The sequence below is a fragment of the Centroberyx gerrardi genome, chromosome 3 (genome assembly GCF_048128805.1).
Source record: "Centroberyx gerrardi isolate f3 chromosome 3, fCenGer3.hap1.cur.20231027, whole genome shotgun sequence".
Lineage (NCBI taxonomy): Eukaryota > Metazoa > Chordata > Actinopteri > Beryciformes > Berycidae > Centroberyx > Centroberyx gerrardi.
Window position 1 is genome coordinate 8,635,899 of NC_135999.1, and position 24,777 is coordinate 8,660,675.

The 24,777-nt window shown below is 41.7% G+C and overlaps 1 protein-coding gene across 1 annotated transcript in view; it reads left to right on the forward strand.

Annotated features, from left to right (window-relative positions):
* The window catches only part of ank2a (ankyrin 2a, neuronal), an 86,604-nt gene that overhangs the window by 42,904 nt on the left and 18,923 nt on the right, over positions 1-24,777 (forward strand). The window contains exons 36-49 of the mRNA XM_078282708.1: positions 228-456; positions 932-1,057; positions 1,178-1,300; positions 1,407-1,439; positions 1,558-1,579; positions 3,651-3,952; positions 4,103-4,771; positions 6,911-7,553; positions 8,652-9,614; positions 10,421-10,498; positions 11,019-11,150; positions 12,426-12,566; positions 13,032-13,242; positions 13,355-13,437. Coding sequence (XP_078138834.1) covers positions 228-456; positions 932-1,057; positions 1,178-1,300; positions 1,407-1,439; positions 1,558-1,579; positions 3,651-3,952; positions 4,103-4,771; positions 6,911-7,553; positions 8,652-9,614; positions 10,421-10,498; positions 11,019-11,150; positions 12,426-12,566; positions 13,032-13,242; positions 13,355-13,437 — 3,755 coding nt within the window. The remainder of the gene's footprint in view (positions 1-227; positions 457-931; positions 1,058-1,177; positions 1,301-1,406; positions 1,440-1,557; positions 1,580-3,650; positions 3,953-4,102; positions 4,772-6,910; positions 7,554-8,651; positions 9,615-10,420; positions 10,499-11,018; positions 11,151-12,425; positions 12,567-13,031; positions 13,243-13,354; positions 13,438-24,777) is intronic.

A 24,777-nucleotide genomic window follows, 5' to 3' on the forward strand; every position in this document is an offset into this window, starting at 1 on the left:
GTAAAGCCTTCTTAAGTTTTTAAATGTGGTGTATTAAATGCTCTTCTAATTAAGCCTCCTTTATTCAGAAGCCTGAGAGTTTGATCAAAATCCTGCCTGTCTTCATCTAGGTGTTCCAAGATTTCACCATAATTACCTAGCTTACTGTGTAACTCCCTAGCATCCATCTAATTCTTGAAAGCTTCCATCAATCAGTTATTGATTGAAAGTCTCATTCATATTCCTAGATTCTGGCTGATAGACTGCCGACAGATCCAGGAGTCGGTCAATTTCTCCTCTCAGCTGTACAGGGAGATCATCTGTGTCCCGTACATGGCCAAGTTTGTCATTTTTGCCAAGACCCTGGACCCCATCGAGGCCCGCCTACGCTGTTTTTGCATGACCGACGACAAGATGGACAAGACTCTGGAGCAGCAGGAGAACTTCACTGAAGTCGCCCGCAGCCGAGACGTAGAGGTACAGTGGGATGTGGGGGATAAGTGCAGGGAGAGAAATGTGAGACAGGGGATTCAGCTAAAGTGGGTGAGAGCTGAGCTAGGAGAGCAGGGAGAAAGTATAATGGCGAATGGAGGAGAAGGAGTGAAGAGGAAGTAGGAAGAGGAGCTCAAAACGTAGGCATTGCTTCCATGGTAATCTTCAAGGAATGCACTGAAAAGAGGGCCAGTGCAGAAGGAGAAGTGTAGATCCAGATCTGGCCCGCCAGCTGGTTCTTAGGATAAGCAACCTGTTGTAATTTTTTTAGATCCATAATAAATATTGAACTGTTTTCCAGTTATCTATGCACTTGGTTTGCAAATTGCAAGGAGAAATAACTGTTTTCGAGGATTGCTGCTATGTGATTCATGAGTTTGCTTGCTTCCCCTAACTTCACTAATTGGAGGTAGTTTTTAATGGTTTGGATCATGGAAACAGCTGTCATATCCACACACAGGTGCTGGAGGGAAAACCTATATTTGCTGACTGCTTTGGAAACCTGGTGCCTCTTACCAAGAGCGGACAGCACCATGTCTTCAGCTTCTTTGCCTTCAAAGAGAACAGACTAGCCCTCTTCATCAAAGTACGTGTATACATTGGATGTACATTTCTGGAATTTCTATTCATTTGTTTGTTTCTATTAGAGGCAAAAAAAAGTCAAAATGTATGGAATTAATGGGCTAATTGTTTCACTGATTGACAGATTCGAGACACAGCACAGGAGCCGTGTGGTCGGTTGTCCTTCACCAAGGAGCCACGCACTTACCGTAGTCTTAACCACAATGCAATCTGCAACCTCAACATCACCCTCCCAACATACTCAAAGGTCAGCCTCAACATTCAGTCTGTACTTACAGTATGTAATAATTGTAAATGACATTTACTAGCAATGATTGAATTGGTTGTTTTCTCTATTTTACTCTTCTCCTTAGGAGTCTGATTCAGACCAAGATGCAGATGATGAGGTAAATAGTTTACTTGATATAGCAGTACATGAAGAAAGAATAACTACATAAAGAAAGAAAGAAAGAAAGAGTAATTACATAATAGCTAAATATGTCTTTTTGACTTCCTTTCTTGCAGAGTGAAAAGAGTGACAAGAAATGTAAGCTGAACTCTTTGCTATTTTTGTGTTTTCCTCATGACAAAAAGAGCATGTTTCTGAGTATCCTGCAAAAACTTTTTAGGTTTTTTATAAACCTTTCAAAAATAGAAAAAAAATGGATTGATTTTCCCACTGACATCCATGCATTTGGGAAATTTTACAAGACATTTTCAGTTGTTAGTCTTGGTGCTGGAGTCATGAAAAATGCTTTACATAACACATTCAATATCAGCTGTCAATTACAGTAAAAAATGCTAAATTGGAGATATAAGGTTTCTGCAGGACACCACACTTAATAACTATAATTATCCTTAGTTAAAAATTACTGCCTCAGGTTTCATAGCATTCACTGTGACAACACTATGAATACTGCGAAGGTACTGTAACAAATGCCGTTTAGTAATATGACATACTGTATGTGCCAAAGTGTTGCACTGCTTAACATGCAGTAATAACCATTTGGATTAACCCTGCTTTCTTAATTTCCTCTACTAACAGTGTGTATAGTTACATGTTGGTCACTGGCCGCTATGCTATGGCTGATGTGCACCGCATTCCCCTCTCCAATCCCCACTCACTTTCTCCCTCCCTTGCTCATCCACTGATCAAGAACATTTTAATTTATCTGTGATGGCTATGAACCTTTGCTTTAATTTTTATTGAAAATCACAAACTAAGGTCAAAAGAATACTTTTTATTCTAATTTACTCAAATGTGCTTCAATTTCAAAACTATTCCAAAGGAATTTTTCATGTATTCATTCATTTATTTAATTAGAATTTCATCTTATCACTGTGGAATTAACATATAAGAAGTATTTATTTTGACCTTTGTTTTTCTCTCAGGTCACTTCCTTCAACAATTGCATGCTAACACACTTTCTTTGCTCTTTACACAAACTCACACAAACAATGTCATGTTGTTTGTTCATTGTAAAAGTATCTCTAGATTAGTTGCTGGTTTATTTATATTCTCATCATTCATTTTGCATTATTTTGGCCACTATTATATGTGTTGATATATTTACTTTGAGTGCATTAGCATGTTTGACTTTCATGGAACAACTCTTTTAAGTTGCTTTCATACATGTAGTTTTAGTTTTAATTAAATCCATATTCAATTTTTTTTACATTCTCCTGAGGTCACAAAGACATTGGAAGCACTATTAACAAATTTTAACCTGGTATGATATTTGATACCAGTGTTGTCACATGTTATTACACAAATATAGAATAAAATGTTTTACATGAGGTTATTTTTACATCTGTGTAATAGGCCTTAAACATTCTAAAATTAAATTATTGTTGTTGTATTGTTGTATCTGCTTGTGTCACAAACTGTTCAAGCCTACAACAACTTGAACTTCTAATGATTATAAAGCTATAATTTTAATGTTACACAGAATGTGAGCAACTTCATGTTTTCAATGTTCATATCAGTGAACCCCTTTACATCACTTACAAGTAATGGTTATTCTAAAACTTTAGAGCATACTCATAAAATTCAGTAACAATGACCTATTTATTTTTCCAGTAATACCTTTTCACATTTTCTCTTTGTCAAGACTTTTTATTAATTTTTCAGTGTATACCAAGCTTAATGTTTTCTATGCTTTGAAAAATTATTTTGTCGGTAGACATGACTCTTCATGTCAACAACAATCTTGAGATGTTTTGTTTGTCTGTTATCCTTCCATCTTGTCCATTTGTTCCATATTCAGGTTTCTCTGTTTACTTGGGTTCTTTTTGTAGACTATCTTGTAGTCAAACATATGAGATGAATACAGTTATTTTTTGTCCATATTCCACTTGTTTTGTTACTCCTCTGTGCTTGCTTATGCTGTTGCTGCTCTCCTCTCCTCCAAACTCCTCTGGGTCACTTTGTCAGATAATCTCCTTTTCAAGACTTCTTTATCCTCTGACCTGTGAGTCTTCTCCTTACTCTCTGAACTGAAGATAGCTTTTTAATATCACTGTCTTGACCACAGTTTTCCGATGTCTCTCTTCCCCTACTTCATTTCTCCCTTATGTTCTTTACCCTCTTTGGTTGTGAACTCATTTTTAAATGGAAGATGATGAAACTGAATCAACTGAGACATTCTCCCTGAAAACTAACCAACCTCTTGACCCTGCAACCCTGGCAAGCCCGGACCTTCTCTCAGAGGTGTCAGACATGAAGCATGACCTCATCAAAATGTCTGCCATCTTGACAGCAGAGCAAATGGAACACTTAACTGATGAAGACAGAAGAGGAGCTAGAGGGGCAGAGGAAAATGTGTCAGGAGAGCCTTTGGAGATTGTGGAGCAGTTTAAAGAGAAGCTGGAGAAGGTTGGAGAGATTCTAAGAGAAGGGATACAAGATAGTAGAGAGGAAGTACTACAAGTTAATGCTAAAAAAGAGGAGGAGTGGGTTGTAATCTCTGGGACAAAGGTTGTTGGAGCCAAAATGAACCCCAATGTTCAAGAACCGGAATTTCAGGAGGTTTGTCTTGAGAGGAAGACCTCTTGTAGACCTGCCAGAGAGGTCAGAGACATGTCAGGCATGGTCTCACACCTTAGCATGGACATGGACCAATACCTGGAAAAGACACCTGTAGTGACATTTGGTTCTCAAGAAGACATCATCCAGGAGAGATTTGAACAGGTTACTCTAAAGCGTGATGGCAAACGGCGTCCACCGGATATCAAGAAACCTATTAGGAAGAAACTTAGAGAAAGAGAGCGTTCTGGATGCAGCAGCTCTGAGGGAGAGCTGGAAAGGATGAGCTCTGAGGAGTCCTTGGATGGGGATGCTATTCTCAGGGAGAATGGCCTTGCACCTGCCACAGCCATGGACCCACCAGTGTCTCCTCTAGTGGTTGAGACATCTATTGGATCCATAAAGGATAGGGTCAGAGCTTTGCAGAAAAAGGTTGAAGAGGAGGAGGTGCAGAAAAATACACAGGTATCAGTCTCTCAAGTTAAATCTTTCTTTTCCACAAAGACGATGGAGGCAGACATGCCGGAACTTCCCAAAGTTCCCAAGTCTCCTAAATCCCCCAGGTCTCAGACAGAAAGATTAGAGGAGACTATGTCTGTTAGGGAGCTGATGAAAGCATTCCAGACAGGGCAGGACCCTTCAAAAAATAAAACAGGGCTTTTTGAACACAAAGCCATGGCTGCATCTTCTAGTTCAACTTTGATATCTGAATCAGTAGTTTCTGAAGAGAAACAAAAGACTTTACACAGTCCCACTCAGCAGCCAACATCACAAACCCTAATTCAAACACAACTCACAATTTTCTGTCCAGAGAGTGATGTTAAGACATATGACAACATACACTTAGAGGAGCAAGCAATAAGCTTAATGAGAGAGAAATCTGAGCAATCACAGTTTATTTCAGATATTGGTCATTTTGGAGAGACAGTAAAAAGTACTGATAGAGCTCAATGTGATGATGGAGGGGTTAGCCCAGAGAGAGAGGAAACAGAGTTGTCAGGGAAGAGCCTAGACAGGATGCAGTTAGAAGAACCAGTCATAAGCAGTGGTAGGAGGTTATCTGAAGACATACAGATCAGCCCTGATCGCAGACCTTCTGAGGACTTCAGTGCCGACATAAAGGCTGAGCTAGAAGAAAGTCCTGAGTACCAGCTGTTCAGGCAGACGTCAAAGGCAGGAGATGTGAACTGTCAGCTAGAGGCACCTGAGGAGGAGGTCTTGGCTAATAATCCTGATGCAAACCCAGCCTCCATCTTCAGTCCCTGTATGAAAATTGATAGTGGGGAAGTTCTCTCTCTAACTGAGAATCAAATGAAAGAGGAGGATCAAAGCCCTGAGAGTCCCAAGCATGAAGGTATGGCTGAGTCTTCAGATACCAGTGTGGACATTGGGACACCTCATTCTAGCTCAGGAGAGAGTGAAAAACATGACGAGCTGGCAGTTACTCCTCAAATGAACTCTGAAATGCTTACCTTCTCTACTAGAGGAGAAGACATGTATGTCTTACATTCAGAGGAATTGGAAGTTGACAAGGTGAGACAAGACCATGGAAATGAATTAATCTATTCTCAAACTGAAGCAATAGACATCAAAATGATAACAAACACTGAAATTGAGGAGCCACAACTCCACGAGTTCCACATTGAGAGAAAAACATCTAACCAGGCATCCACAGCAGTGAAAGATATGTCAGGGATGTTGTCATTGATGAGCAGTGACTTGGATCAGTATCTAGAGGGTAGGCCTGTGGCTAGTGGACCACCAGAAGAGGATATTGTTCAGGAGAAATTTGAACAAGTCATTCTGACAAGGGACAGAAAAAAAGAAATGTTCCCAATCTCCACTGACGAAAAGAAATTGTCCATAGTAGATGTCACATCACAAGAGATAGATAATGCAAGACTGGAAGAAAATAAGACCACAAGGGGAGCTGAAGAAGCCAAAGCAACAACCACAACCTTGGTTAAAGAGCTGCCATTAAAAGAAGTTTGGATAGAGAAAAAGGCCTCATATCAACTGTCCACAAAAGTGAAGGAAATGTCAGGCATGCTATCACTACTGAATAGTGACTTGGACCAATGCCTTAAGGACAGGCCTGTGATCAGTAGAGCTCCAGAGGAGGATGTTAGCCAGGAGAAATGCGAACAAGTTATTCTTCCCAAAAAGAGTAGTTGTAGAGAAATCCAAAAATTCTCCAGTGAGGAGCAAAAGATACCAATAGCATATGAAAAAACACAAATAGTAGATAGTATTGATTTGGAGGGTATGGAAGGTGGAGAGAGAAATGAAAAAATCCAAACTGATGTGGTTGGAGTCAAAGAATTGTCACCAAGTCCAATAGAGGAGACACCATTCCAAGAAGTTTGCATTGAGAGAAAGACTCCCCACCAACAATCTACAACCGTGAAGGATGTGTCAGGCATGTTGTCACTGCTCAGTAGTGACTTGGATCAATATCTAAAGGAGAGGCCGGTGGTGACGCAATGCCATCCAGAAGAGGATGTTGTCCATGAGAGTTATGAACAAGTTATATTGACAAGGGACACCAAAAGACAGACAATTACATTCTCCACTGAACATAAAACAATGTCAACAGAAGATAAAGAACTAAAAATGATGGATATCAATAAAATAGGAGCTATGGAAAGTGGATGGCAGACAGATGAAGTCCATGAAGCTGAGGCCCTCAAAGGTTGTTCATCTGAGGATAAGGCTAAAACCTCACCCACTGCACTATCACATTTTGATGACTCAGCTGAAGAGACCTTTGACCTTCAAAGGTCATTTGTGACAATTCATGATTGTAAGAATGACCAGGAAGATAATTGTGTAGTTGCTCTTGACTCAATCCAGAAAACACAAGAATTTATGCACCTACCATACTGTTCTGACACACCACAAAGACCAGCAGATTTGGAGAGCCTAAATACTGTGGTTTTTGATGACTCAGCAAGATGGCCATCTCATAGAGATTCGTTAGAGGCAAGTCCTGTCATGGAGGATAGATCCTCAAAGAAATCCCCTGATTCAATTGAGCCAAGCCCCACCGGAGAATCCCCCTGTCCAGACTCTCTAGAAGGAAGTCCCACTCAACCAAAGGACACAGAATTCAAGATGCCAGGAAAGACAGCTGTGTATGAGGATTATGCATCCCAGCTTAAAGCATGTATTGCTTATGACATTTACAGAGATGATGATCATCATGATAAGCAGGAAACCACCCAGGAGACCCTCCAACCGGAAAGTGAAAGAAGGGAAGACATACATAATCTCTCACCAAAGAGACTAACTGATAGCAATCTGAGCTCTGACCCCAAAATATCTGACCCTGAATATCTTCCAATAGCCATAAAACAGAACTTTCTCACCAATGATGATACAGAAGAAGATGACACCACCAAAAAACAATTCACCCCAGAGGAGGAGATGTTTAAAATGGTTGCCAAGATCAAAACCTTTGAGGAGATGGAACAGGAGGCCAAAATGAAGAGAGATGGTAAACCGTCAGATGTTTCTGCTCTATCAGAAGCAGAAGATCACAAATATGATGAGTTAGTGATAAAATTTAGCCCAGTTACACAGCTTTCATCGCATGATATATTGGAGGAAATCTCCGAAAAATATATGACAGAAAGCACTCATGAACATAGGGAGGGGACAGATATTAGTTCAAGCATCGACATACACAGGGAGGAGTTAGAAATTCAGTCACAACGAAGTGTCAGTCAATCAGGTGAAAGCTCATTATTTTTAACTGCCACTCAGGGAGAGGTAGAAAACCCTGATACAGAGAATGAAGAGTCTATGATACTCTTAACAGAAAGAGAAGTTGAAATACATGAAGATAAAGAAGCAGTAAAAGCTGATTGTTTACATTCCACAGTCACTGACAACTGTTTTTCCAGCTGTGTGGCAGATGAGCACCATGCAGATCATGACAAACAAACTAAGTCATTACTGACAGATCGCTCAAGTTCTATCAGTGAACCTCAGGCTCTCTCAAAATTTGGAGAGGCTGAGGAGGTATTCAAAGCAGAAGTGTGTACTGATGAACTTGAAGTAGACAGAGTAGTTGCTGACAGTGAAGCCTCTGTGCTAGAAATACATTCTGCAGAAAAAGGTGAACAAATAGAGCCTGTGGCTTGGAATGTTATCCCAGGGTGTGAGCATGAGGATGATGTAGCCTTCGATGCACAGGTTGAGGCTGAGGAACAAAGGCTTCCGGGTCTTGCAGAAGACAGACAAACACCTGACACAACACCTGTTCGAACACCAACTGAGGAGGGAACCCCCAACCCATTTCAGTTTCAGGAGGGGAAGCTATTTGAAATGACCAGAGGGGGAGCCATTGACATGACAAGAAGAAGCTTTGAAGAAGAAGGGGAAGGATATGCATTTTTTCACATTGGGGAACATCCAATTGATGAAGTTGTGCCAGAGGAGGCTGGGGAAAATCAAGAAAATGCTTTTATTTTAGAGAATAGTAATTCTGTTTCAGATATGCCCCTCGAAGAAATCCCAACCTCATTATTGGCTGAGGGTGCCCTTGGCAAGATTCCTATTCCTAAACCTAGAACTCACATCAAAGCCTCAGGTGATACGTCAGAGAGTGAGCACCCACTCTCTGAAGCTAATCTTGGTAGCTCCACAGAGGTTCAGCTGGGCTCTCCCAATGCTTTGGAGAGACTAACCAATTTCCAGAGTGAGGTTGGAAGCCCCAAAAACCTTGGACTAGACTACCTAGAATCTACCATAGCTGACCTTCAATCAGCCACATCCACTGTTACCCGTTCAGTGTACTCAGAACAGAGCCATGATTCCTCAGAGTCCTCTCCTGAGGATGAGGATGAGGATGAGGATGAGGAAGAAGAGGAAGAGCAGTGCTCAGTCATTGAGATGCCCTCTTCAACTGATATGAAAATAGAGTCCTCCAGGGTCTGTGCAGGGTCTGACATCCAAGCAGATTATCAAGAGTCACCCCCACCTGTCACAATCAAACCAGGCAGCACATCTACAGAGGAGAACAGTTTCAAATCCAAAATGCCTGTCAAAGCCTCACTGATATCTGAGCTGGACCAGGTTCAAATATTGGAGGAACCAGCAACCGCGGAGCGCAGGACTAGATCTGAGGCTGATAGTGGCACAAGTAAAGCCTCCAATAAAGACAGCAGGAGTCATTCTGACAGTGATCATCCGACTGATACATCCAACCTTCTCCCCTCCAGACTTCCTATCATAGCTAAACAGAAACCTGCAGCTCAGCTGTTCTTCTCTGCCCAAGGCAAAGACCAACTCTCTATGAGTGGAGAAGCATCTCTTAGGTCTTCATTGGATACTGAGGACATAAGCAGTGCTGGTCACAGGAGTCCAGATTCTGTTATCTTCAAATATGACAGTCCAGCTTCACACAGCTCAGATCCTGATGTCAAGTCTTTGCTGGGCGTGCAGTCATCTTCTGTGATTGAGGATGTATTTGAATCCAGGCCCATCTGGGATGACACGGTGGAAACTCAGATGCAGAGAATCGTCGATGACCAAACTCCAGAACATAAGCAAGGTATTCCCAGATCTACATGGGCTTTTGCTTTCCTTTCTCTGCTCCTTGGCAGCAAGGCCTTTATTCTCTTCCTCAAGACACATTACCACCACTAGTCATTTTTTGTTGTGTTGTTTTGTCATGGGTTGTGATGTCTTGTCTTGTCCTGTCTTGCATTGTGTTGTGTTATCTTATGTTTTCTTGTCTTGTCCTGCATTATTTTTGTGTGTGTGGTGTATTGGCTGTTGTAAGGTTTCTTTTCCATTTGTATATATGTATATGCAATCTCAAGATTGACTGGCCATGTGTTTTAAGAAGTACCTTTTCTGTGGCTATTTGATGCCCATTGTGATGCATCCTCATGATGCAGACTTCTTGTATTATCCTGTAGTTTACTAATACAGCTTTACTAATATTTGCACTCACATTGCTTAATCAACACATTAATGTCATTGCTTATGCTTATGATTAACCAATATAATATGCTGATTATGACCAAATAGTCTACTCTTGAAAAGTAAGCTACAATTAAACAAGTAAGCTGCTCTTGAGAGTGACAAATCACCAAATCCAATCCTTATGTCATTATCCATGTCAACATCACTGATCCACCTTTAATTTCAAAATATTACAGCCTATAACATAAAGGGCCACAGTAGCTATTTCAGGACGCAATTGTTTTGCATTTACCCTTACAAAATATACTGTACATGACTAGGACCTGCAATATGAATTTTACTTTGAAATGTATAGTCAGTGGTGTTTCACATCTTGGATTGTGAACTACTATGATTGAGTGTCATGTTTGGCTCCGGCTGCGTTTCTAGTGGATTGGCAGGATGATGCTGACAGAAAAGAGGAGACCTTAGCTATCATTGCAGATCTTCTTGGCTTCAGCTGGGCTGGTAAGCTGTCAAATAATGCAATCATATTCTGCTTTCATCTCTCCTTTTGAATGCAGTTTTCAATTCAAACCTAATCAATATAATATTGAGGGATAGGGAGTATGTGTTTGTTTATAATGATGATGATAATGAAAAATACCTGTTATCAAGCTGCTTTATTTTTTTGATGTCTGATAAACACATTTTACCCTACATGATACTGAATGACCTTACTACCTCGGAAAAGGGAACTTAAGCGAACAGAACAAAAACGTAATATCTAGAACATCTGGTTAGAAATTGGAAATTCTGTATTTCAGAGCAGAACTAAAGGAAAGCAGAGTATATGAGAATATTTATATGCCTACCAAAAGCATATAAATATTGTTTTCAGTAGTACTGAAAACATACTGCTTTCAGTAGTATTTTGTCGTTTGAAGAAGTGTGGAAAATCAAATCAAACACAGGTCATCTGTGAGCACATGCACGAGCAAGAGCCATGAACATTTCCATCCTTTGTATTGTCTTTCCACTCCTCCAGAGCTGGCAAGGGAGCTGGAATTCAATGAGGATGAGATCCAAATAGTGAGAACAGAGAACCCCAACTCCCTCCAAGAGCAGAGCCATGCCCTGCTACAGCGCTGGGCTGAACGGGAAGGCAAACATGCCACAGGTACACAGTCCTTTGGTCTAACGGATTTGATTTATATTTCGCTAGTACATTCTAATCCTATTAATAATGCTAGTGTGTGCATTAACTGGAACAATTTATTAATTCAGTGACAAAAAACAAAAATTGAAAAAATTGGAAATTGGCCTGTTGGTCAGCTTACCCTTTTATGTGATGAGAGGATTGGCAAAAAAATAAAAAAACAAACACAGATTCTGTACAGACCCACGGCACATGTTCAATTCTATACACTGAAGCACTGCGACACAGTTAAGTTACCTAATTCCACTAACGGTACTTAAATACCACAAGATGACGTCACCTACCATAAGTTTGTAGGGCAGCGAAGACGAGTTACTGTCTGCAAATCCCTGTTACTAACTGTTTCACTTTTGTTTTCACACCGGGAGACTCTGTGGCTTGAGTTCATTGCTTCTGGTCTGCTGTCTGTACATCTTCAATTACAGACATGACGTGATGCGCATATCAGGTGCATTAGAGATCGATTTAGATCCATTTCTAAACATTGACCAACTTTTGATTTTGTGCCTCTGTATGGGAAACACTGCATCGCACAGTCAAAAACGCCCTCTAGAGGCCATCTTACGAAGCGCATCATCTCACTGTTACCTGACTGACTGACAGCCTGACTGACTGCCTGACTGACTGCCTGACTGCCTTACCCGAATTTGCCTTGTGATGCCCTCGGCTGCGCCATGGGAAAAATCTCTGAATTACTCAAAGTCTGCCTTATGTTAGACAATGTTAGTTGCCTAATGGCACGTAATTAACGCACTGTATGCTAATGCATTAGCATGTCCACAGGACAGACATATTAACCGCAGGCACAATAAATGATTTTGGTGGTTCTCCTATCATAACCAATGAGCAAATTTCCCAAAAAAGTCAGTGTATTCCTTTAAACTGTCCCATGCTCTTGAACCTTCCAAATAATTGGTATATATACCTGTATTAATAAATTCAGTGTCAAGGATGTCAGATCAAGTATAACCTTACATTCAATTCTCATTCTTATTTACCATGGACACTCATTTCACTTTTAGTATGCCGCCAGTTAGATGCAATAACTTTTCTATCAATGTTACTTGGTGACAAAGGTGAATAAAGCTTGCCTGTAAAGAATTTCTTCTACAGTTTTGACTTGATTTAATTCGACATTTTTCTTAAGTTGTGCAAAATATTTATTAAGCATTTTCTTCTGTGTTGATTGAATGCTTTTCACTCTAATGCCTATCTCTGTGACTTATCCTTCCACAGAGGACTGTCTGATTAAGAGACTGACCAAGATCAATCGTATGGACATTGTCCATCTCATTGAAACCCAGATGAACAAGTCAGTTCAAGAGCAAACATCTAGAACCTATGCGGAGATAGAGAAGACACTGGATCACAGTGAAGGTAGTAAAGAGTGCATGAACTGTTTTCAGCCAGTCTCCATCTCGCACACAATTTTGAAAAATGTAAAAAAAGTGGGATGGGGAGTGAGAACGAATAGGGGTGTGTGTCTGTGGTAACAGATTACCCATCTCTACTTGGGGGTGACAGTTTTCTGATCACAAAGCATTCGATGCTGACAAAAGTGAAACACTTGCCCTGACATCACTGATTGAGGTGTGGCCTGCAACACAGTTGAAGGTTCCAGCCCATAGAGAGCAGTGTAACAGGTGTTCAACAATTCAGAAAATGGCGAAATTAAGTACAGGATTAATAAAATTATTAAAAAAATCTTTATACTGTAGTGTTACAGGCTGTGCCGTGCAAAATAAATAGTAACTTACTTTTGTGTTTGTGTGTGTGTGTGTGTGTGTGTGTGTGTGTGTGTTCACACGTGTACACACATGTATATGTGTTTTTCACTGTCAGTGTCGGTAGCCCTATCTTCAGTGCAAGAGGATGTAGATAGCCCCAGACTGGTGCGGAGGGTGGAGTCAGACCGCAGACCGCCCCCAGCTGTTTCTGAAGAGGACCTATCAGTAGCTTCCCTACTGGATATTCCTTCTTGGGCGGAGCCTATTGGACACACCCACTCAGAGAGCATGCACGGTGACCTGTTGGAGGAGCTTGAGATCCCACAGTAAATTATTCATTCCAAATGATCTCTAAATCTCAGTCCAGTTAGATTAGTGCCTCAACATGACATTTACGCTGAATGACATTTTATGACCCAACCTTTTTGTGTTTTACAGTGAATTGAACCCTAACCTGTGGACTTCAGAGGATGTAATTACACGAGAATCTACAAATTATGACAACATTGATGAGCAAGTAAGTCCACCTCCCTGCTCAAAAGAAGCGGCACTGTGGAGGCCAGCATCTCAGTTGTATGACCCCCAGTACAGAGTGAAAGACCATCAAGGTTACCGCAGTGTTGAAGTTCATTCCACCAGGTCATTGCAAGGTGGCACTGAGTGCCAAGTCCAAGATGACTGCTGCCAAACCTCACCACTGAAACAAGGTGTCAGTGAAGATGAGTTGTTGCAATCACCTGACCCTTTGAGGGTATCCTCACCTATATCTGTTAGAGACTTTGGTCTGAGCCTATCTGAATCAGACCAAGCTGAGACAGACTTCAATGAGCTTTGGGATGGGTTTAGGGATACACCACAGCTTGGTTCTTATGTCTCCACCGCATCTTTTACCCTCACTCCCAAAGGTGACACCAGGTCAGCTAAAACCATTGCCAGAGGAGTCTCTGGCCCTAGCCAGTTAACCTTGCCACCAGAGGACCGCCCAGCCATGGCTGAAGACAACATAGATCAGAAAGGCAGGGTCTCTCAGAAGCATATAGATGAGATCACAGCCCACTTCTACAGTGTACTGTATGGTCATGACAATACCCCTCAGGTTTCAACTATGGATATGGGCCTCAAACTCTTCAAGTCAGGTGAACAGGAAGAAAATACAAAATCCCAAGAGTGCAGTGATGCCCACCCAGAAAACATGCCCTTCATTGATGAACCTCAAGAGGTTTCAAAATTATATGATGTCCACTCCACCAAGCCCACTATTGCTACAGCCAAGTACAGCATGGTGGAACATACTAGACCCATTCAAATGAATGTACAAAGGAACATTTTGCCACATTGTCTGACCAGTGGCCCTGCTCAGATGGCCAGTGACTCAACTGATAGGCACCCTAGTTTCTATTCTATTACTCCAGACAGTGACTATATAATAGTCAGGGCAAAGACATCCTACATCTCTGAGCCTAAGGCTGTCACTTCTAGCCTTTTCGTGCCCATCACCCAACTCACACCGCAGTCACCTGAAGAAGATTTAACACTACAATCCAGTTTTATAGGATACAGGCCTTTTACCCCAGATTCATTGGCATCTGAAAAGGGGTGTGGCTCATTTTCACCTGTTTATGAAAGGGGTTTCTCCCCTGTACAAGCATGGATGGTGACTGACCCTATAGCTAGACTATCATCCCCTGAATCTGTGATGTCACTTAGTGATTATAGGGCAATGTCACCTGACTCTCCTCTGGGGCAAAAGAGGGTTTTATCTCCAGACTCTTTCAGTTTAATGTCTACTGTCATTGAAAATAAAGTACCTCCTTATCAATCAGATATATATGACTATGAAAAGCCAGTGTTTGGTTTGGAAGGCTTGGACAGTGTGGTAAGTTCACGCTCCCCCTTAGTGTTCTCTGATGACCTTTGTTCTGATTCGCCTGAGTCCTATGAGTCTATGAATGAGTACAGGTCACTGTCACCTGATTCTCCAGTACCTGAGTATAGTCCACCTATACCTGAATGTGTAGTGATACAGGGAGAGGACAGAGCATCCTCACCTATGACATCAGATATAGACTATGATGAGTTTTGGCTTGAAGATCTGTTTCCTAATACTAGAGCATCTTCGCCTGACTCAGTTACATCTATTAACCTATTTGCACGTCTCTCCCCAGACTCCCCCATTCCACAGTATGGGCCATCATTACCAGAATATTCAGTATCTGTGTGTTCTCACAGATCATCCTCAATTGAGTCAATCTATTCAGACCTGGAGTACTCAGATGTATGTCTAGAGGAACTTTTTGCACAAGAAAGACCAGATTCCCCAGAATCTGTATTCTTGGAAATGGAATATTATCATTCCTGCAAACAAGATTCATTGGGTAGTTCTATGGAATTTGTTAATTCAGACAGTGAAATTGAAACAAATTGGGAGTTGGTCCAATTTTCCTCTTTTCCAGAGTATAGACCACTCTCCCCTGATTCACTGTGCTCATATGATGGAAGTCTTCCACATTCAGACCACTTGTTTACTGACATGAGGCCAACTTCTCTGGGATCTGTTGTGTCATTTGATGACAACAAACCCCTTTCTCCAGACTCACCAATTCCCCAATATGGAAACCAATGGTGTGATTATTACTTGCTCTTCTCAGGAAATAGGTCAGCTTCAACTATTTCATTAACTTCAGACTGGGATTATTCTGGTTACTGTCTTGAAGAAATGTGCCAAGAGGAAAGAGTAGATTCACCCCAGTCCATAGCATCACTTTATGAATATAGACCCCTGTCTCCTGACTCTCCTATACCTCACTTTAGACATTTAGGCACTTTAGACAGTCAGTCTTCCATTTTGTCATGCAGATCATCTTCACCAGAATCTGTGATATCAGACATAGAGTATTCAGATGTATGTGTAGAAGACGTTTCTGCTGAGAATCGACCAGATTCACCAGACTCAAACATGTTACACATACCAACATATATTTCGGGATTCCTTCACTATGAGACATTTGCAGATAAACACAGACCTTCAATACAACATCACATGGAAAACAGGCCTGTGTCACCAAAATTAGTGGCTTCGGTGAGTGAACATAAATATACTGTTCCTGTTGCAAAGTTCATTTCTGAACAATGTGACCACTATTTAAATGGAAGTAGTCCTTCAACACCTGTACATTCAAATGGTGACTACTCCAAGGACCCGTTTACTTGGAACAGGTCCTATTCTGCTGAATCAGCAATGTCAGATTGGGATGACAGATCATCTTCACCAGAATCCCAGATGTCTCAGTGCAGTTTCTCATTCCTTGAACTCTTGCTCTCTGAACCAACCCGAGCCCAACTCAGGAGTCAACATTGTGATTATTATTTACTGTATTCAGGAGGAAATCCACCATCACCTCAATCAGTGGTATCAGCTCTTTATAGTTCAGCATATAGTGAGGATTGTGAGGAATTAGCAGAGGATAGCGAATTGGATGTCCTTGAGCCTTTAATATCCAAAGGTTCCCAGAAACATCTATGGAAACACAGACCTTTGTCACCAGAATCATTATCTTCAGATTTAGATTTTTCTCTCCTTCAGGAATGTTTGGCACAGGTTAGACCATCCTCCCCAAAGTCTGTGACATCAATTGAGGAGCATTTCTCCCTGGATATGACAGTTTCCCACTGCAGGCATCTAAAATGTGATTATTATTTGCAATATTCTAGAACTACACCCTTGTCACCTCTGTCAGACCTTGAATACTCTAGATATTGCCATGAGGAGTCGTTCAATGAAAACAGGCCAGATTCACCGGATTCATTTACATCACATGTTGAAGCTCAACAGAGTCGTGTATCTCCAACTAGGCCTGTTTCCGTTCCAAAACCTTTTACATATGCAGAAGTTGTGCAAGGTACCCATGTTGAACGTTCAGGGTGTTCAGGTAGAAAAGACGAGCCATTTCAATTCAGACCTCTATCATCTGTATCCCCAAAGTCAGAGAATGATTGCACTCAGTCTTTCCTTGAGTACTGGTTCTCTGAGTTAAAACCACACTCTACTAAATATATACCGTCATCAGGAGAGTCAGATGAAGATTTGAACCAGCACAGGCCATTGACTCCTGAATCACTATTACCTGAGCACAGTTTCTCATTTTTGCATGAATGCTATTCACAGATAAGACCATGGTCTCCTGAATCCATGATATCAGTAGATGAGTATAGACCCCTCTCTCCTGACTCACCAATTCCTCAATTCAGAACTCAATTTGGTGAATATTATCTGAACTTATTGGGAAAGAGGTCCTCCTTGCATGTATCATTGGCCTCAGATAGGGTGTACTCTGATTTATGTCTGGAAAGCAAGTTAGAGGAGAACAGACCAGATTCACCAGAGTCCGTTCAAACAAAGTTTGAATTTGAACAGTCGTTTAATTACAGGCCCATGTCACCAGAATCAGGAACCTCATATATTGAGGACTGGTTGACAGACTTCAGGCCATACTCCCCAGAGTCTGTGGGATATATCTCTCCTGATTACACTTGTGCACAGCTAAATCATTATTTGCAAAACTGTAGAAGTACACCTTCATCCCCACTGTCAATGATATCAGAAGTTGAGTATTCTAGATGTTTTCTTGGGGAAATGCTTGATGAGAAAAGACCTAGTTCTCCTGAATCAGTTTGTGACGATAATTTTCTATCGCGTGATTCACCAATTCCCCTCTCCTGCCCTCATAGACAAGAGAAATCTTTTTCAGATGTTGAATATCCCAGGCCATATTTAGATACTTGCCGCACATGCAATAGACTGCCAATGGTCTTCAACTTCATTGAAAGACCAAAATACATATTGGAATTTCCAGAACTGATGTCTCTGACATCTGCCAAAGTAGATGTTGGTGCTGAACCTACTAATGCAGACTACGGTCAGACCTTATGTGAGTATGGAATAGAAAAGGTAGAACCACAATCCCCTGGATCCACGGCATCCTTGGAATCACCAGATCTATTCCCTTCACATGTTGAAGCTGAACAGAGTAGTGTACCTCTAACTATGCTCAGACCTTCTGCAGTCGCAAAATCTTTTACATATGCAGATGTTGTGAGAGGCATTGGCCACGTAAAACAAGCAGATTCTGCCTTTACAGAGAAAATAGTGGAATTCAGGGCTGTTTCACCTGAATCATTATCATCGGATGAAGAGTACACTCAGGCCTCCCTTGACTGTTGGATCACTGAGTTAAGACCACGGTCCCCTGAATCCATTGCATCTCAAGATGAATGTAGGCCCCTCTCTCCTGACTCACCTGTTCCACAGTTCAGGTCTCAGTATTGTGGTTATGATGTTGTCTTTTCAAGAAACAGGTCGTTTTCACCAGAATCAGCAACTTCAGACTGGGAATATACTGATTTATGTCTTGAAAACTTGTTTGAAGAGACTAGACCAGATTCTCCACAGTCAGTTCTATCGGACTTTGAACTTGAAAGGTTGTTTCATAACAGGTCCTTGTCTCCAGATTCCGTATCTTCCGATTTAGATTTTTCACTTCTTCAGGGCTGGTTGGCAGACTTTAGACCATCCTCCCCAGATTCTGTGGGATCAGATGGGCAGCATTGTGTGTCTTCTCACATGACATTTGCCCACCTGAAGAATCAACATTGTAACTATTATTTACAATACTCTGAAAGTAGACCCTCATCACCTCTGTCAACAATGTCAGACCTCGAGTACTCTGGATATTGCCTTGAGGAGTTGTTTGATGAAAACAGACCAGACTCACCAGATTCATTCACATCACACGTTGAAGCTGAACAGAATAGTATACCTCTAACTATGCTCAGACCTTCTGCAGTCCCAAAATCTTTTACATATGCAGATATTGTGAGAGGCATTGGCCACGTAAAACAAGCAGATTCTTCCTTTACAGAGAAAACAGTGGAATACAGGGCTGTTTCACCTGAATCATTATCATCAGATGAAGAGTACACTCAGGCCTCCCTTGACTGTTGGATCACTGAGTTAAGACCACGGTCCCCTGAATCCATTGCATCTCAAGATGAATGTAGGCCCCTCTCTCCTGACTCACCTGTTCCACAGTTCAGGTCTCAGTATTGTGGTTATGATGTTGTCTTTTCAAGAAACATGTCGTTTTCACCAGAATCAGCAACTTCAGACTGGGAATATACTGATTTATGTCTTGAAAACTTGTTTGAAGAGACTAGACCAGATTCTCCACAGTCAGTTCTATCGGACTTTGAACTTGAAAGGTTGTTTCATAACAGGTCCTTGTCTCCAGAGTCCGTATCTTCCGATTTAGATTTTTCACTTCTTCAGGGCTGGTTGGCAGACTTTAGACCATCCTCCCCAGATTCTGTGGGATCAGATGGGCAGCATTGTGTGTCTCCTCACATGGCATTTGCCCACCTGAAGAATCAACATTGTAACTATTATTTACAATACTCTGAAAGTAGACCCTCATCACCTCTGTCAACAATGTCAGACCTCGAGTACTCTGGATATTGCCTTGAGGAGTTGTTTGATGAAAACAGACCAGACTCACCAGATTCATTCACATCACACGTTGAAGCTGAACAGAATAGTATACCTCTAACTATGCTCAGACCTTCTGCAGTCCCAAAATCTTTTACATATGCAGATATTGTGAGAGGCATTGGCCACGTAAAACAAGCAGATTCTTCCTTTACAGAGAAAACAGTGGAATACAGGGCTGTTTCACCTGAATCATTATCATCAGATGAAGTGTACACTCAGGCCTCCCTTGACTGTTGGATCACTGAGTTAAGACCACGGTCCCCTGAATCCATTGCATCTCAAGATGAATGTAGGCCCCTCTCTCCTGACTCACCTGTTCCACAGTTCAGGTCTCAGTATTGTGGTTATGATGTTGACTTTTCAAGAAACATGACGTTTTCACCAGAATCAGCAACTTCAGACTGGGAATATACTGATTTATGTCTTGAAAACTTGTTTGAAGAGACTAGACCAGATTCTCCACAGTCAGTTCTATCGGACTTTGAACTTGAAAGGTTGTTTCATAACAGGTCCTTGTCTCCAGATTCCGTATCTTCCGATTTAGATTTTTCACTTCTTCAGGGCTGGTTGGCAGACTTTAGACCATCCTCCCCAGATTCTGTGGGATCAGATGGGCAGCATTGTGTGTCTCCTCACATGGCATTTGCCCACCTGAAGAATCAACATTGTAACTATTATTTACAATACTCTGAAAGTAGACCCTCATCACCTCTGTCAACAATGTCAGACCTCGAGTACTCTGGATATTGCCTTGAGGAGTTGTTTGATGAAAACAGACCAGACTCACCAGATTCATTCACATCACACGTTGAAGCTGAACAGAGTAGTGTACCTCTAACTATGCTCAGACCTTCTGCAGTCGCAAAATCTTTTACATATGCAGATGTTGTGAGAGGCATTGGCCACGTAAAACAAGCAGATTCTGCCTTTACAGAGAAAACAGTGGAATTCAGGGCTTTTTCATCTGAATCATTATCATCAGATGAAGAGTACACTCAGGCCTCCCTTGACTGTTGGATCACTGAGTTAAGACCACGGTCCCCTGAATCCATTGCATCTCAAGATGAATGTAGGCCCCTCTCTCCTGACTCACCTGTTCCACAGTTCAGGTCTCAGTATTGTGGTTATGATGTTGTCTTTTCAAGAAACATGTCGTTTTCACCAGAATCAGCAACTTCAGACTGGGAATATACTGATTTATGTCTTGAAAACTTGTTTGAAGAGACTAGACCAGATTCTCCACAGTCAGTTCTATCGGACTTTGAACTTGAAAGGTTGTTTCATAACAGGTCCTTGTCTCCAGATTCCGTATCTTCCGATTTAGATTTTTCACTTCTTCAGGGCTGGTTGGCAGACTTTAGACCATCCTCCCCAGATTCTGTGGGATCAGATGGGCAGCATTGTGTGTCTCCTCACATGGCATTTGCCCACCTGAAGAATCAACATTGTAACTATTATTTACAATACTCTGAAAGTAGACCCTCATCACCTCTGTCAACAATGTCAGACCTCGAGTACTCTGGATATTGCCTTGAGGAGTTGTTTGATGAAAACAGACCAGACTCACCAGATTCATTCACATCACACGTTGAAGCTGAACAGAATAGTATACCTCTAACTATGCTCAGACCTTCTGCAGTCGCAAAATCTTTTACATATGCAGATATTGTGAGAGGCATTGGCCACGTAAAACAAGCAGATTCTTCCTTTACAGAGAAAACAGTGGAATACAGGGCTGTTTCACCTGAATCATTATCATCAGATGAAGTGTACACTCAGGCCTCCCTTGACTGTTGGATCACTGAGTTAAGACCACGGTCCCCTGAATCCATTGCATCTCAAGATGAATGTAGGCCCCTCTCTCCTGACTCACCTGTTCCACAGTTCAGGTCTCAGTATTGTGGTTATGATGTTGACTTTTCAAGAAACATGACGTTTTCACCAGAATCAGCAACTTCAGACTGGGAATATACTGATTTATGTCTTGAAAACTTGTTTGAAGAGACTAGACCAGATTCTCCACAGTCAGTTCTATCGGACTTTGAACTTGAAAGGTTGTTTCATAACAGGTCCTTGTCTCCAGATTCCGTATCTTCCGATTTAGATTTTTCACTTCTTCAGGGCTGGTTGGCAGACTTTAGACCATCCTCCCCAGATTCTGTGGGATCAGATGGGCAGCATTGTGTGTCTCCTCACATGGCATTTGCCCACCTGAAGAATCAACATTGTAACTATTATTTACAATACTCTGAAAGTAGACCCTCATCACCTCTGTCAACAATGTCAGACCTCGAGTACTCTGGATATTGCCTTGAGGAGTTGTTTGATGAAAACAGACCAGACTCACCAGATTCATTCACATCACACGTTGAAGCTGAACAGAATAGTATACCTCTAACTATGCTCAGACCTTCTGCAGTCGCAAAATCTTTTACATATGCAGATATTGTGAGAGGCATTGGCCACGTAAAACAAGCAGATTCTTCCTTTACAGAGAAAACAGTGGAATACAGGGCTGTTTCACCTGAATCATTATCATCAGATGAAGTGTACACTCAGGCCTCCCTTGACTGTTGGATCACTGAGTTAAGACCACGGTCCCCTGAATCCATTGCATCTCAAGATGAATGTAGGCCCCTCTCTCCTGACTCACCTGTTCCACAGTTCAGGTCTCAGTATTGTGGTTATGATGTTGACTTTTCAAGAAACATGACGTTTTCACCAGAATCAGCAACTTCAGACTGGGAATATACTGATTTATGTCTTGAAAACTTGTTTGAAGAGACTAGACCAGATTCTCCACAGTCACTTCTATCGGACTTTGAACTTGAAAGGTTGTTTCATAACAGGTCCTTGTCTCCAGATTCCGTATCTTCCGATTTAGATTTTTCACTTCTTCAGGGCTGGTTGGCAGACTTTAGACCATCCTCCCCAGATTCTGTGGGATCAGATGGGCAGCATTGTGTGTCTCCTCACATGACATTTGCCCACCTGAAGAATCAACATTGTAACTATTATTTACAATACTCTGAAAGTAGACCCTCATCACCTCTGTCAACAATGTCAGACCTCGAGTACTCTGGATATTGCCTTGAGGAGTTGTTTGATGAAAACAGACCAGACTCACCAGATTCATTCACATCACACGTTGAAGCTGAACAGAGTAGTGTACCTCTAACTATGCTCAGACCTTCTGCAGTCGCAAAATCTTTTACATATGCAGATGTTGTGAGAGGCATTGGCCACGTAAAACAAGCAGATTCTGCCTTTACAGAGAAAACAGTGGAATTCAGGGCTTTTTCATCTGAATCATTATCATCAGATGAAGAGTACACTCAGGCCTCCCTTGACTGTTGGATCACTGAGTTAAGACCACGGTCCCCTGAATCCATTGCATCTCAAGATGAATGTAGGCCCCTCTCTCCTGACTCACCTGTTCCACAGTTCAGGTCTCAGTATTGTGGTTATGATGTTGTCTTTTCAAGAAACATGTCGTTTTCACCAGAATCAGCAACTTCAGACTGGGAATATACTGATTTATGTCTTGAAAACTTGTTTGAAGAGACTAGACCAGATTCTCCACAGTCACTTCTATCGGACTTTGAACTTGAAAGGTTGTTTCATAACAGGTCCTTGTCTCCAGATTCCGTATCTTCCGATTTAGATTTTTCACTTCTTCAGGGCTGGTTGGCAGACTTTAGACCATCCTCCCCAGATTCTGTGGGATCAGATGGGCAGCATTGTGTGTCTCCTCACATGGCATTTGCCCACCTGAAGAATCAACATTGTAACTATTATTTACAATACTCTGAAAGTAGACCCTCATCACCTCTGTCAACAATGTCAGACCTCGAGTACTCTGGATATTGCCTTGAGGAGTTGTTTGATGAAAACAGACCAGACTCACCAGATTCATTCACATCACACGTTGAAGCTGAACAGAGTAGTGTACCTCTAACTATGCTCAGACCTTCTGCAGTCGCAAAATCTTTTACATATGCAGATGTTGTGAGAGGCATTGGCCACGTAAAACAAGCAGATTCTACCTTTACAGAGAAAACAGTGGAATTCAGGGCTTTTTCATCTGAATCATTATCATCAGATGAAGAGTACACTCAGGCCTCCCTTGACTGTTGGATCACTGAGTTAAGACCACGGTCCCCTGAATCCATTGCATCTCAAGATGAATGTAGGCCCCTCTCTCCTGACTCACCTGTTCCACAGTTCAGGTCTCAGTATTGTGGTTATGATGTTGTCTTTTCAAGAAACATGTCGTTTTCACCAGAATCAGCAACTTCAGACTGGGAATATACTGATTTATGTCTTGAAAACTTGTTTGAAGAGACTAGACCAGATTCTCCACAGTCAGTTCTATCGGACTTTGAACTTGAAAGGTTGTTTCATAACAGGTCCTTGTCTCCAGATTCCGTATCTTCCGATTTAGATTTTTCACTTCTTCAGGGCTGGTTGGCAGACTTTAGACCATCCTCCCCAGATTCTGTGGGATCAGATGGGCAGCATTGTGTGTCTCCTCACATGGCATTTGCCCACCTGAAGAATCAACATTGTAACTATTATTTACAATACTCTGAAAGTAGACCCTCATCACCTCTGTCAACAATGTCAGACCTCGAGTACTCTGGATATTGCCTTGAGGAGTTGTTTGATGAAAACAGACCAGACTCACCAGATTCATTCACATCACACGTTGAAGCTGAACAGAGTAGTGTACCTCTAACTATGCTCAGACCTTCTGCAGTCGCAAAATCTTTTACATATGCAGATGTTGTGAGAGGCATTGGCCACGTAAAACAAGCAGATTCTTCCTTTACAGAGAAAACAGTGGAATACAGGGCTGTTTCACCTGAATCATTATCATCAGATGAAGTGTACACTCAGGCCTCCCTTGACTGTTGGATCACTGAGTTAAGACCACGGTCCCCTGAATCCATTGCATCTCAAGATGAATGTAGGCCCCTCTCTCCTGACTCACCTGTTCCACAGTTCAGGTCTCAGTATTGTGGTTATGATGTTGTCTTTTCAAGAAACATGTCGTTTTCACCAGAATCAGCAACTTCAGACTGGGAATATACTGATTTATGTCTTGAAAACTTGTTTGAAGAGACTAGACCAGATTCTCCACAGTCAGTTCTATCGGACTTTGAACTTGAAAGGTTGTTTCATAACAGGTCCTTGTCTCCAGATTCCGTATCTTCCGATTTAGATTTTTCACTTCTTCAGGGCTGGTTGGCAGACTTTAGACCATCCTCCCCAGATTCTGTGGGATCAGATGGGCAGCATTGTGTGTCTCCTCACA